The sequence below is a fragment of the Oryzias latipes genome, chromosome 12 (assembly GCF_053564925.1).
Source record: "Oryzias latipes strain Hd-rR chromosome 12, Olatipes_Hd-rR_3.1".
NCBI classification, from domain to species: Eukaryota; Metazoa; Chordata; class Actinopteri; order Beloniformes; family Adrianichthyidae; genus Oryzias; species Oryzias latipes.
In genome coordinates, this window is record NC_136248.1 from 16,287,541 (window position 1) to 16,302,044 (window position 14,504).

Genomic DNA, 14,504 nt, shown 5'->3' on the forward strand with positions numbered 1-14,504 from the left:
AGCCACAACCCCACTCAAGCCACCTGACTCTAAAAGGAAGAGTTGTCAGGTCTTCCCAAGCAGTAAGGACAGAAAGACAAATACACCATGCTTCACCTGCAAGAAATACCTCTGCAAGGAACACTCCAAATGTGTCACATTTTGCCAACCATGCATCTGAATACACACAAGTTCTTGCACATACGAAGTAGAAATTGGTTTTAGTTGATTTATTTTTTTGTTGATTGCATGACCTTGCAATTCTATATTTTGTGCTAGATTTTTATTTTGTGTTTATATTAAAGTGCTATTGTTTAAAAAAAATATAGTTTTTGCCTCCTTCTCAGTATAAATATATATTGTTTGAAATTGACCCGTAACATCATATACGTTTTAGGGATGGGTCTATGACCCCTCAGGTAACACAAAAATACTTTTATTTAGTTATATAATTATCTTGAGGTTCATTCTACCATTTTTTTGTTAATAAAAAAGAGGGACATATTGCCAAAACAAGAGCTAAGGCTCCCACCAAAGGCATTAAAAACTAACATTGTCATGTCAAAGGAAGCTTAAAAAGATAACTAAGAGATGAGAAAAAAAATATTAAAGATAATTGCTTTTAGTGTATTTTATAGCTGATTAAACAAAAACATATATATATATATATATATATATATATATATATATATATATATATATATATGTTTTGTTTTCAGAAAATTCAATAAAAAAGCATCGACTATACTTCTATGGTGCAACAAGATGAAACAACATTCATAACATGGATATTACTGATCAGAATAACACTCAAATCTGAGTGATAGTCTAGCTATCAAAAAATACTTGCATGAACATTTCTGCTCATAATTTGCCTTTCCATGGTTTTCCATGAATTTGGGAGTTCGCTTTTGGTACTGGAACTTCCTCCTACATTAGAACATGCATGATAAAATACTTGTGTTCTATGAGTTTTTCTAGTAGGAGTGAGTGCAACACTGCATTATTGTTTGCCTTCTTTATATAAAGCAAAGACTCTTGGTATATATTATATAAGGTCACATTTGATGAGACAGATTTTTGGAATAACATTTTTTTTTTCTTGTTTATTTTGGGGGTTCCCAGGATGATCATTTTACCTTGATTCTCACCAATGTCCGTCTGTTTTGGCATTTTCCCAGCAGGCAGCTTTTTAAAGATTCATTTTTTTTATTGCCGTACTTCTGTTTGCAGCCTAAAAGCAGAGTGCAGAGACTCTCGCCAAGATCAAACACTGAGACTTCTCTAATTTAAAAGCACTGCAAATGAAAAATGACATAAACTAAAAGAAGTACAAAAGAAAACTTGGCAAATAGTGATTTTCACCGGGTTGTCTCGCAACGCACAAAGCCGAAAATCATGCACATTATGGGATTTAGCAGCGGGAAGCAGTAACTGAGTGGTAAATAATGAAAAAGACAACTTAATCTAATTCCCGTCATCTTTGTGCGTACGTGTAAGTAACAAGAAAAAGATGAAGTGTCATTTCTGGTAAAGAGTTTAGGCTCCAAGGGAGAGATTAGTCAGTCTCCCTCAGTTGATCCTTATTGTCCAGGATAAGAGGATGAGCACCAGAACCCCTCTGGAGAATTTTACTAACACTCTTATAGCTCACACAAATCAATAAGGGGATCAAGGATGGTTTTCATACGCCGACTGATTGTGTTGCATCATATTCATTGTAGTGCTCGCACTTTTAATAGTCTGGTCCTTGAGGGTGGCTTGCTGGCTAATAGTAAAAAAAGAGGTGATAATTGGACTGGATGCCCTTCAGGCAGAAAACCTGTGGTTTTTCTGTTTCTTCCTTTACAAATACATCATTATTCTAGAGAAAATGTTGAACCCACTGATACTTTCAACCTCCACAATTCCTGTAATCTTGTTCCGTAAAATCAATTGACTCCTGTGGTCAATTTTAAATGTAAGCGTGCTATTTATCAGAAGGTAGCGGATTGAAAACGCATTATCCTGAAATGGAAGATTGTAAAGAATTATCGTTTGCAATGGCAGAACTGTTCATACTTGCACAGACAGATGTTTTTGTCTTACACCGGCTGGAACAAACATCATTGTAAAGAGCGCCAAAAAATATTTCCTCGATTGTGGAAGCATAAACCTGCCATGAATCGCTGTGCATGATCGTGATTTTACCCTGTCAGCTTTCTAAATTAAGTTGCTGTCTTTTCTCTTACTCCTAACGTCCCTCCGATCATCCTTTGCCTTTTTTGGGTCAAGTATTTTTGGCCCAGAATCAACTCTGTTGCTACATTAATAAGCTACTTAGACTAGTTTTCAAAGAGGTGACATGCAAAAAAGACTTTTCTGGAGAAACTGGGAAAAGATCCGCCCTCTAATGTAAAGCGTCTATAGGTCCACACCTTTTTCACTTCTTAGCTGATGTTACAGTCTGTGTCTCTGCCTCTCCACAGCTGGATCAGGCATTTTAAGTAGATTTCTGCAGTTGTACCTCTTGATGAGTTTTATGGTTCAACTTGTTGTCTTAAAACTGACTGCAAGATACATTGAAATTTGTAAGTGCAAATGTTTAAACTGTAAATTTGTGTCGCTGTGCTGCAACTATCCGATAGGTGGAGGACAGAGGTGTGCCAGTTGTGCAGTTGTAAGGAAGATGACGGAAATGCAACTCAATTTTTTTCAATAAAATTTCTAAATTAGATATGGGGTGTAGTGGTTAAATTATGGAAGCATATGTGTCTCATATTCATTCATTCATTCATTTTCTGTACCACTTTGTCCCTTTCGGGGTCACGGGGCTGCCGGAGCCTATCCCGGCTACTTGGGCATAGGCAGGGGATGTCCTGGACAGGTCGCCAGTCTGTCGCAGGGTAGAACATCCACAATCACACACCCATGCACTCTCACACTAACACCTATGGACAATTTAGAGTTGCCAATTAACCTATGAAGCATGTTTTTGGACAGTGGGAGGAAGCCGGAGATCCCGGAGAAAACCCACGCATGCACGGGGAGAACATGCAAACTCCACACAGAAAGGTCCCCCATTGATGTATTTTTCATGTCCCCCAGCCGGGACTTGAACCAGGGGCCTTCTTGCTTTGAGGCAAGAGCGCTAACCACTGCGTCACCGTGCAGCCCCATGTGTCTCATATTTCAAAATAAAAGTCAATAACGGAAATACTTTTTCATTTTCACGATAAAGCTGCGTTTGTTGACTCAAAAATTTAAAATGAAAAAGCGATCCACCAAACAACTTTTTCTACTTCAACACTGATCATTCTGTCACTTAATTAAAATGATAAAGAACATTATATTTGACATTTAATTTTCAAAAAGTTCTCTAGTGTGTACCAGAATTCAATTAGAAATATCTATTTTGACATTAAAAGGGATTAACAGAAATGCTTTTTCATTTCATTTTGAGAATGCCTCTATGTTTTAGTTTTAGTATACGCTTTGAAAGTCTTTAAGTTTAAAACTAGCCCAAAACTGTAAAAAAAAAAAGTAACTTTTTGTTAATAAAATAGTCCCAAACGATTTGCTTTTAAGAAACTCAAAAAAATGTTGTAGCCGATGCTCCACTTTTTATCAACCTACAAATGTATAAATATAGCTTAGACTGGAAATTTTATTCATCACGCCATCAGTGGAGGGTCACAGGGGTTGTTTTAGCTAATCCCCACTACTTTAGGGTGAGGGCCAGGCAGACCCTAGACTGTCTACCACTTTTTTTCACATTCACACCCAGAGGACAATTTAGTCACCAATCCACTTATGAAGCATGTTTTTGAACTGTGGGAGGAAGCTCTTGAAGAAAAGTCACACAGGTACGGGGGAGAAGATACAAGTGCCGTATTGTAAAGATTACCCAGCCCAACCAGGGCCTTCTCACTGTGAGGCGAGAGTGCCAACCACTAAAACACTGCGCACCACACAAAAAAAATGTACAGAAAACATACATTTTAATGTAAGATGCAGCTGTGGGGTTTTTTAAGCAATTCTTTTTATAAAAAATTTTTTCTCTCTCTCTCTCTCCTTATCCATCTTTTTATTTTATCAGACAACATTGTTGTTGTTTCAAGAACCTAAATAATTTACTTTTACCTACATTTATAATTTTTTTCTTCCATTGAAAACTTCATCTTTGCTCCAAAGGAGCTTATGATGCTGATGCATTACTGGCCAAAAAAAAAAATGGAGTCACATCTGTTTTCAGCCAAGAGGCCTGAGTCGCCTAATTTTCCAGACTATTTTGGAGGGATGTGAAATAGGCAGATGATAAATTTAAAATAGGTTGAAGAAGAAGGGAGTGACAGGAAAGGATGGAGGGAAGCAGGGGAAGCAGCAGAGAGGTAATGAGTGAAGGCGGGTAACAGAATGAGCATGAAGGACAGTAACAGCTTCTAAAAATGGGGGAGAGGAAAAAGGTAATTTGAGGAAGAACAGCAATATTTGTTTTTCTGTGTTTTATTATCCCCCCCACCCCCCTGTCTTTGCACTCTGCAGGCCCGCAGAGAAAGCAAAGTAATCTGAACTGACACACTGCAGGCTGACGTTGAAGGTTTGATAGACCCAATGGGAAATCACCTTCACACAAAAATTGGTTATTCTGCATTTCATCAGCCTTTCAACATTGTTTTGTTTTATGGGTTATTTAATCATCAGTCTGTCACATGTCAGTGTTTATCACTCCACAAGCATATCCATTTAGAAACAGAGTAAAAAGTCATAATTTACAAAAAAACGTCATATATAAGAAACTGGCATGTGAGCTGTCCATCGAGTATAATTACTCATATTTTGAGCTTTTTAAATATCCTTTGGCCCTGATCACTTTAGCCTTTAGATTCTTCTTTTTTTTTCTCTCTCCCCTCAACTGCAGCACTGCTGCCAGTGATGCTGCAGCCTGAATGCCTGCCTTTAATACACAAGCTTCTCCCCGCTTTCTTTAAACTCCCATTTTCTGCATTGCTGTTGCTACCCATATAGAATCCAGAGTCTCAAGAAGCAAGTTCTTCTAGTTTAATAAGATCTAATTATCATCATCGTGGAGAAAAAGACTGATGTTAGACCTGAAATACTGAAACTCATTAGAGAGGAGCTTGAGCTCCCAAGGGATGCACACACATACAAATTATGGCTTCTGCTACACTAAATCCTGATTTATAAATCATAGTATTCTAATGACCCTCAACTTCATAAGGCTAAATGACCTCATTATACTTACTCCTCCTGAATCAGCCAGGAAAGGGAGACCTTTGTAACTGTGCTGCAGCTAAAAGAAAAAGAAAAGAACCCAATGCTGCCATTGAAATCAGTATTTATTCACTTAGCGGCTTATGAATTTTCCTAATGTATCTTTAAGAGACTAAAAAAGTATTTGCCAAATGCTGCATTCAAAAAAATGAGATAAAAGAAAATGTTTTGTTTGTTAAAACACCCACTCCGATCATCTTTTGATCTATTGGAAAAAATGTTACCAGTGTTTTTTTTTTATTATTATTTTGCCATTTTTAGCCCAAAAAAATAAAAATAATAAAAAATGTTTTGTATTGTAGGACATATTTTCTGCAGAGCGGCAGGAGCTCATTAGAAATTTGCCTCTAAGTTGTGGGCGTGGCCATTGGCTCAGAGTAAGGCTGCCCACTCCCCTCACCAGTGGGAAGCTGGGCAGAGGAGGGCTCTTTTGGTTTCGTCCAGCGTGTTTATTTTTCACAACAGTTTGGAAAAATAAAATACTCAGAAATGTAATTTTGAGATTAAGTTTCTTCAAATATGTCCTCTTTCATCAGAAAAATACCACAAAAAGATGTCATAAACAGGATTTTCATCGGAGTGGCTCTTTTAAAGAATGCTTCAGTAGTGAAGCTTTTTTCAAATGCATAGGTAGATTTGCCTCTTTTTACTTATCCACAAAAAGAAAGGAAACAAAAAGTATTCATTTTAAGGTCGCAAATGGACTTATGTTTATTTGTTAAAGCTGCTTCTCCCATTTGCTTTTTTAGTTTTCCAATGGTAACCAGCAGAGATTCCAAGAAGTCCCTGCACCCTGCTGCTTTTCCTCCAGATGCAGTTCCTGTGCACAGCTGCACTTTAAAATATGTCATTTGTGGCCCTTTTTTTAACACAGACTTCAACATTTGAGGTTTCAAAAATTCTTAAATAAAGAATCCCAGTTTACATGTTTGTTTAATAGGTTATGTGATCTCGACAACACAAACAAAACAAAAAAAGGAAAAGAATTGATGAATGCAATGTGGCATTCGGCTTTCCATTTCAATTTGTGCATGACATGATGGAGCCTTCAGTGCAGGCTGTTTGGACAATTAATGTCCAAAACTGCCTGAAGGCTTGTTACTTTAATGAAGATGATGACAGTGTGTGCAGAAGTCTTCTTCTTATCCACTTTTTTAAAATGTATTTTCATTTGCAACAAAGGATGTTGCTAAAACGGGAAACATTAAACCTGGAAGTGGCTCTTTATGAAAGGACAGGAGACAGCAGGAAGTGCTCAATTGGCTGCCATCACATCTTTTTTTTATTTATTTTTTGCCGCTATCACATGTCATGATTCAATTATAGCCAAGGCAGCTGTGTCTACTGTTGTCTGCACAATTCCTCCATCTGCTGATATTTTTTTCTGTTGCCAGCAGGTCTGTAATTTCTTTCGCTGGGTGTTTTTCCCACTCATGGTCAAATCCACGGTCAATATACAAGTACACAGAACACTATTGTGTGCTTGGTCATTTATGCAAACATTACTTTTTTCCCCCCACAATGCATCAAACAACCTAAATCTCATTTGCAAAGAAAGCTGCAACAGCAATGTGAACAAATAAAGGCCAGCCCGCGCTACCCTTTACAGCGGGACCTCTGCTGCCTGAAAAACGGCTCTGTCACAGCGCTCCAGTGCTGTTTTATGTATTAATCTAATGCATAAAGATTCACACTCTTTCCTTTATTGCTACACATTCAATTTGCAAGACTATAGATTCCGTTATTTGACTTATTATTGTTATCGGTGCTAACCAAACGGCTACTGAGCGGGAGAAACGGCAAACTTTATATTTATTTTGCTCACCATGCTTTCATACATCAATGGAGGTGTTACGAGTAAAAGGAGGAAAACACGTCTTCTTGTCTAACATAGATTTGTGTTTCCTAGCTCTATTTTTTGCAACTTTTTTTCATATAAAATGTATTTCATTCCTGTCGTTGCTTTTCTGTCAAGCTCAGGTTTTCTGTTTTTTGGATGTGCTTGAAATGTGTATCTTTTAGGACTGAAAGAAGGTACTTTTTTTTTTCTTTGGTGGATTTATTTTTCTGTTTGTGCTACTCTTTCCAACAATTCAACTGACAGAGATAGCTCAAAAGCTTCTTAAAAAATGGATTTCCGTTGCATTTGTTGGCCAAAAAAGCTGCAGATCAAGCAACGGTTAGTCACATTTACTTGTGGGACGAGACAAAGTGTAATCCAAACGTAGTTTTTGTTTTATCTATTTCAATTGATTATTATTTTTTGTACATATGTCCACCTTTTGACTTATTTCCCATTTACGACCCAGGGTAGCTAAAGCAAGAACTTCCAGGGGAGTGTATTAGATTGAGAAAAGAGCACATGCGCATTTCTGTTTTCAAACGGACACAAAAGAAATCAGCTTGAGCCCTCCAGTTGTTACACTGCAGGCATTCATCACGGCAAGCACACGCTTGATGAAGGACTGCAAGAGAAAGACGGGGCACTGCCCTCTGTTGAGAGCAGCCTAGAACTACAGGTCATTCAGAGGGAGAAGATGGAGAAAGACAACTGGAAAAAGAACAGACAGAGCAGAATAGATGAACTATTGTATTGTGCAGTGCTACAGCTCTGATTGGTAGGAGCTGCATGACTGTTAAAGATAATTGATTTGGCTGTAATTGCACACTATGGGCATAAACTACATAATCACTGCAGTTGCGTTTCCCGAGAACAGATTATGTTAGTCAGTGAACAACACTGCAGCTCAAATATCTGCCTCAGAAGGAGAATAAATAAAAGCATATAGTCGTAATATAAGATGAGTAAATAGCTGAAAGAGGTTAAAATGCAGGTTATTGTTTTACTGTTTATGAAGCTCAATAATAATAGTTAATGATCATCAATAAAATATTAAAATTAATTTGAGATAATTGTGTCAAACATAAAATGACAAATAAATAATAAAATAAGAAAAAAGTTATGTAGAGTTCACATGATATGAGCCACTAAATGTCTATTTAATACATAAATATGATATTTACATATATTAATGCATCATTAAACATCTGCTGCAATAGAACAAATATTAATAAGGAAGCCAAGCACATCATGGAGCATCTGATATGCTTGTTGCATGTGTTCTATTTCTACCATATTTTCTGCACTATTAGGCACACTTTTTCTAGGTTAAAGAAAATGACATAATAATTAGGAGTGTCCCTAAATATCGATTCATTCTGGTTTCGTTTACTGATGGTGAAGTGATTTTGGGAGGTACATGGCGCTTCGTCAAAACCAACCCAACACCCACCTAGATTGTTTGAACGCGTCATGCAGAATTGTTGGTTCCACAGCTCTTCTATAAAATCATTAACCACGATTTCCCAAAATGGCTTTATCCATAGTTTGGAGTTTGCCGCTCCATGGTCTGAATAAGAGGGTGACATCTCCTTTGATAGATGATGATGAGCGCTAGTGCCGTGGAAGAAATGTGAACATATCTGCTGTAAATCAAAGGATTGTTCACATCCATGTTTTTGAATGACTTATCACGTGAGTTGGTTCGTATTTATTTACATAATTATGATTTTATGGAAACAGTGTAATTGCGAAATTGTGTTTTTTCAACATTTCTAGAATTTTGATAACGTTTTGCGCATATGTGGAGTGGAAACTCAGCTACACGCATGTTCTGTTTAGTAGTTAAAAAGACTAAAAAGTCATTCAAATGATTTTTCTAGGGTAAGTCTGCTAAATTACCTTACTTTTTTATTTCAATTTTCTAATGATCAGATTTAAAAGATTTTTTTAAGAAACAGAAGCTGTCAAAGACCTTATTGAGCCAATTGAATAAACTTTGCAAATACCAATCTCCCTCCATTACACACATGTTTCTTGGATGACCTTCTGTTTCAGGAAGCAGTAAAAACTTGCTGTTGGTCTATTTGTGTAAAATAAAAAACACATTTAAAGCATCAAATGTCCCTGCATATCAAATGAACTTGGAAAAGGGGTTTGTGTTTGCGCACACTCGTGCGGTAGTTGTACCTGTGTTGCAACACGGTTGGCATTTAAAAAAAGACTAAAGTCAAAGTAGTAGTCGCAGCATTAGCTGTAACTGACACTCAGAAAGGTCACCTCCTTGCAGTAAGCAGCACTTTATCTACATTTAGTGTTGGACAACACTGCGTGTTTTCTCGTCTAGTGATGCAAAATAATGCTAAGTGAGCTTGCAAACATATTTTTTCAGTTCTGGCTACTTATCACAGCAGGACTGTGCATGCAGCATTTAATCAGAATAGGACTGTACAAAGGAAATATTGTTTTTTTTCCACTGATGTGACATTTTAGGTGTTTTTCAGGAGCAATATTGGCTAAAAGAATTACGCTCTGTCAGCAGGATAAATCTATCACTCATTTAATAGGATTCCTAAACAATGAGTCATTGTTTTTCTCTTTTTAAAATGATTTTCTATTAGAATCATGGAAACAAATAGTGCCAACCTCACTGTCCTGGCATAAGGAAAAACAATGAAATCCATTTGGATTAAAGGCTGAATTTATTTTAGAAGGAATAACTTTTCCCTGTAAAGATTACCTGAAAACAAATTCTGCAATTTGGGTGAATCACATCTTGAGATAGATCCGCTATTAGAGTTTTACAAAGAAACACAGGAGAAAATAGCTCAGAAAATTACCATCTTAAACTAAAAAGCATGCCTGAGTAAGCAAAAATGACTGTTTTGCAGCCCTTTCGCCCACATTGCCTTCCAGCCTCCCTAACAGTTTTCTGTATCGTTTTCATCAGCAGTGCTCCCTTAAGTTTGCACTTTGAAGCTAGTGTCTGAAGTGTGAACATAGAGGGAAGGCTTCAATGCATGCACGGCAAAAATATATTCAAGAGTCTTCTCCTGCTGAGTTTGAAGCCTCCATGTTTGCATTAATTGTTTAACACTCAAAACAAAAATCAGAAAGTTTATAATATGAAATATATTAAAAATGTTCAAATATTCTTTTTACATATATTCAAATATTGCTGTTTTTTTCTACCTAAAATTCCCATTAAGAGCTTTAGCATTAGTTGAGGTTTTCTGTCCCGTGTACCTGTGTTTGTTTGTTGCAAAAAGTGTTTTTGCAGTTTGTTTTGAATTTGACACCTAAGGGAAAGACTTCATCAAACCATGCATGCAGTAAATCAAATCAGTTTGGAAGATTATTTGGAGGACATTATTTTGCTTTCATTGTTTTTCTGCTTTGTTTGCATCTCCATCAGCTGACGGAGAATTATTTGCTTGGCTTTGGCAATCTTTGCAGCCGACGCTCCACATTGCAATAAGAAAAATAAATTGTTTTTTTTTCTATAACATATTGGTTCAGTGGAGATCAAAGAATGAATTTCAATGGTGCAGCGATGAGATTTTTTTGGTATTTTAAATAAAGTGTAAACTGTTCAAAATCTACACAAAACATAAACACCTTATGTTCTTACTTGTGCAATTTTTTTAGGTAGATTACAATATTGAGTTACATTTTAACACAAACAGTTCTTTTTCTTTTTCCCTGCTTTCAATAAGTATTAAGTCTTGACTTTTGAAGTTGAATAACTTAATGTTAAATCGCAGTTTATGTTGATATATGCAAACCCTCCCCAGACTGAACATTTGTCCTTCTCCTTGTTGCAGAGTGGAGGCTGTGGGATACCAGAAAGTGCTGCAGGTAGACCTGGAAGTGAACGGCCTGATGATGAATCAGGGGGTACGGGAGGTGACGTGGCAGGTGGAGTATCCACTCACCCGCACCCTGACCACCGAGGTGCAGACCCTAATCCGTCTGGCACCGCAGGACCTTGGTGGGATTGTGCCACTGGCAATGGTGAGCAACAATCTCCCAGCAGAAGCACTATAGTGTCCATCAATGTTATCTGCAGCTACATTGAGGCCAAGATAAGCTCTGGGGATAAAGTTGGGGAAATGAGTAGCAATTAGGGGTGTAACGATACACATAGTTGAACCGAACCTTTTCGGTACGGCAGTTTTGGTTCGGTTTACTGCTGGACCGTTTTTTGATCCAGCTGGTTTGTCACTCGTGGTGGAGAGACGAGAGCCGAGCTGACAATTGCCTAGCTGCGTTGACCCATACTCCTCACACGCTGTCACAGTCTCCAAGAGGGAGGAATAGACGGTCAAGTTGGTTGCTCCATCTCCTTTCCGGTATTAAAACCCATTAATTATGAACAGACATGAACAGCGTAACAACATGAACCTTACTTCTCCTCACAGCTCTCTAAGTTATGGTGAAGAATTCAACCCTCAAGATTTCACACTTCCCATAAGTCTTAGTGGCTGCCACAGTATTAACTTTGCACCGAGGCGGAACTAATGTTAGCCGTGAGTTTCCTCTGAGACACTATTAAGGGACGCACAGTAAGCGTGTCAACATATGGCTAATGCAGACGCGAGGCCAGAGATGAGGACCCCCCCCCCCCCCCCCCATCTCCTTACGCTCTCCTGTGTGGGAACACTTTGGCTTTGTTGTCAGCATCCATAAAGGGAAAAAAAAATTCATAAGTTCATAAAATAGCAGTTCATATCAGCCAGATTTGTTAAACAGCAGCACCGAACCGAAATGTACCGAACCGAGCCCTACGAAATCCTGAACTGAACTGAATTGAGATTTTAGCGCAACGTTACACCCCTAGTATAGCCCAAAATGAATGCTTAAGGAAATGGTTATAAAGTGGTTTACTTTTTAAGATTTGCTAAGCTCCTATTGGGGACCTCAAATGTTTAGCTATTTAGTGACCGGTTAAATAAGAAAATATAATGTATCTTTTATTGTGTTAAGAAATCCCTTATCTGTTCATCTCTGCATACATTTGTACTGCCAGGATGACCCCCGCCCCTTACATATGCTAACAGAGTAACGCACATGTACTCAAACCAGCCTTCTGTTGAATTATTCAAGTTCTTTCATGTAATATTATGCTGATGTGTAGAGTCGACACACAACCTGCAATGCATATGTCCTCTCTGTCAATACTAATATATTGAAAGTACGAGCAAAATGGTGGAAATAGTATGTGTATATATACAGGGATAACATCTTAACTTTTTGCTTGGCAACACTTTTTGCTTTTTACTGTGATATTTGTCAAAGGGTAGGGGGCTTTTATTTTATTGGAATGATATTACAACTTTCTTATACTTTGCTTTACATATAGAATGGAATTATAATTGCTTTTCACAGATGTAAAACAAATAAGCTGGGTGATGTTTTTGAACTTGTTAAGAAGTTTTGAAGCTTGATAAGCCATGGAGCCGTTCAGCACGAGCAAAGAAGTCATTTTTAGCAGCATAAGGAGCAGAAAATACATAGATTTACAAGTCTAACTCAACGCTTTCTTGAAACCACATGTAGCATATTCTATTCACACTGGACTACCTGAAAGTAGCCCATGTCTGTCACCTACAGTTGGAAGAGGCTTGGTGCAAGATTTTGAAGCAGTACAAATCTTGTGAATCTCACTCCAGGTTATTTCTTTCACAGCTCTATCTGTCTATGAAAGACTTTGTGTCATCTAATTCCATCAGGGAACAGACTGCAATTATTCATTTCTCCTTCATGATCAATTTTTAAAAGGTTGAAAGGTTGGCACTTGCATAAATTAAACGGGACAGCACGTCACTACCAAATCACAGTCTCTGATTGGTCAAAATTCAAGCTAGTTCAAAGCTACATTCACACCGGCTTCTGCAACGTGCATGTCAGCGGACACTTTTAATGAAAAGTCTATGCATGTGTGGGTTTCGCGCTTCTACATTCAAAACTCACTCTCATGTGTCGCTTCGCAAGTTTCTATGTCAAGTTAAAGAGTTAAGTATATTTAAATGTTAATTCATCACAAAAAACAACTCAAAAGTGGTACTTTGATCCATTCACACATTTCTGAGTATTTCTCTAAAGACCTGCGCTCTGAGCACCAGCCCCTTCTATAAAAGTGAAAGTGGGGGGAACAGCCCCTTACAGGAAAAGTCTGCGCTGCAGGCACCACCCCCCGGCCAACCCACACACCTTCTCCGCAGTGATTGTCAAAAACACTTTTGCAAGGCTCCACAATATACATATCCATCTTTGCAAAAGCTCAAATATTTTTGTTTTTCGTGGGTAAAATGCAGAAACGCTGCCGAGGCCAGCTCTAGGTTGTCGTCATGAAATGGGCAGCAGCCACAGGGAGCAAAAGCCTGTGCCTCAGAGATCAAGTCGTCTTACTTCCGGATTGTAAAATGAGCTGCAAAAATAGCATGCTTTTCATTAAAAAATCGTTCTTTAGTGAGCCAAAGATAATATATTATCATATATATGGATATAGTTTAGAGAAGGACCTAAGAAAAGCATGATATGGGCTATTTAATTAACGGAAGTGGCAAACATTTGTAAATCTATCATGGAGGAGAAATTATACATGGTAGTCAAAATAGTGCATTGGCCCTAACTCTGCACCTATAATGTAAACAAATGTTATCTTGTTTACGAGATAATATAAAATGTTGGGCCCAAGTCTAGCCTCTGACTTTAATGGAAAAAAATGTGCTTTTCAGTGGCCTCATAACACCCTGGTTAACGTACACCTTTGCTCCCTGAATGACAGATTACATTTACATTTGAACATCCCAAATGTTGATGAATTAGTGAATAGCCTCAGAACAATTGGATTGTAATACAGACTCTGTAAACAGGATAAACTGATGTTTAATTGCTTTTTGAAAAGTGAAATGAAAATCATTCATGCAGCAAAGAGATAAGAGTAATTAAACATCCTTTCTTTTCCGCTAGTACACATTCATATAAAAAATGGATAGAAGAAGTGCTTTCTATTACTGAGACAAGTGAGTAACAAAGCTGTCTAAATGTTTTCTCCAAATTTGTCTTTTAAATATATATATTAGATATTCCTAAATAATTTAGAATACAATATGAGTAAGATTGAATACTTTATATTCAAAAAATGTCAAGTTCATTTAATACGAGAAGAAATTATGGTTTTAGTCATTTTGCTAAATGTGCACTTTTATGTTCTAAAAACAGATTGTGTCCTATAAAATGTTAAACTAAACATTGAATTCAGTTCGACATTAATATAGTTTCATATCATAAAGTGTAATTTAATATAATTCTACAACTACTTAGGAATGTTTTTATTGAAACTATTTATCCTTTGAACTTTGAAGTGCTTGTCTGTAAAGAAAGACTGTGGCCAAATAATACTCAC

At 37.3% G+C, this 14,504-nt stretch overlaps 1 protein-coding gene across 1 annotated transcript in view; it reads left to right on the plus strand.

Annotated features, from left to right (window-relative positions):
• Positions 1 to 14,504, plus strand: part of si:dkey-112m2.1 (transmembrane protein 132C) — a 241,789-nt gene that overhangs the window by 191,553 nt on the left and 35,732 nt on the right. The window contains exon 5 of the mRNA XM_011481983.4: positions 10,918 to 11,107. Within this exon, the coding sequence (XP_011480285.1) occupies positions 10,918 to 11,107 (190 nt within the window). The remainder of the gene's footprint in view (positions 1 to 10,917; positions 11,108 to 14,504) is intronic.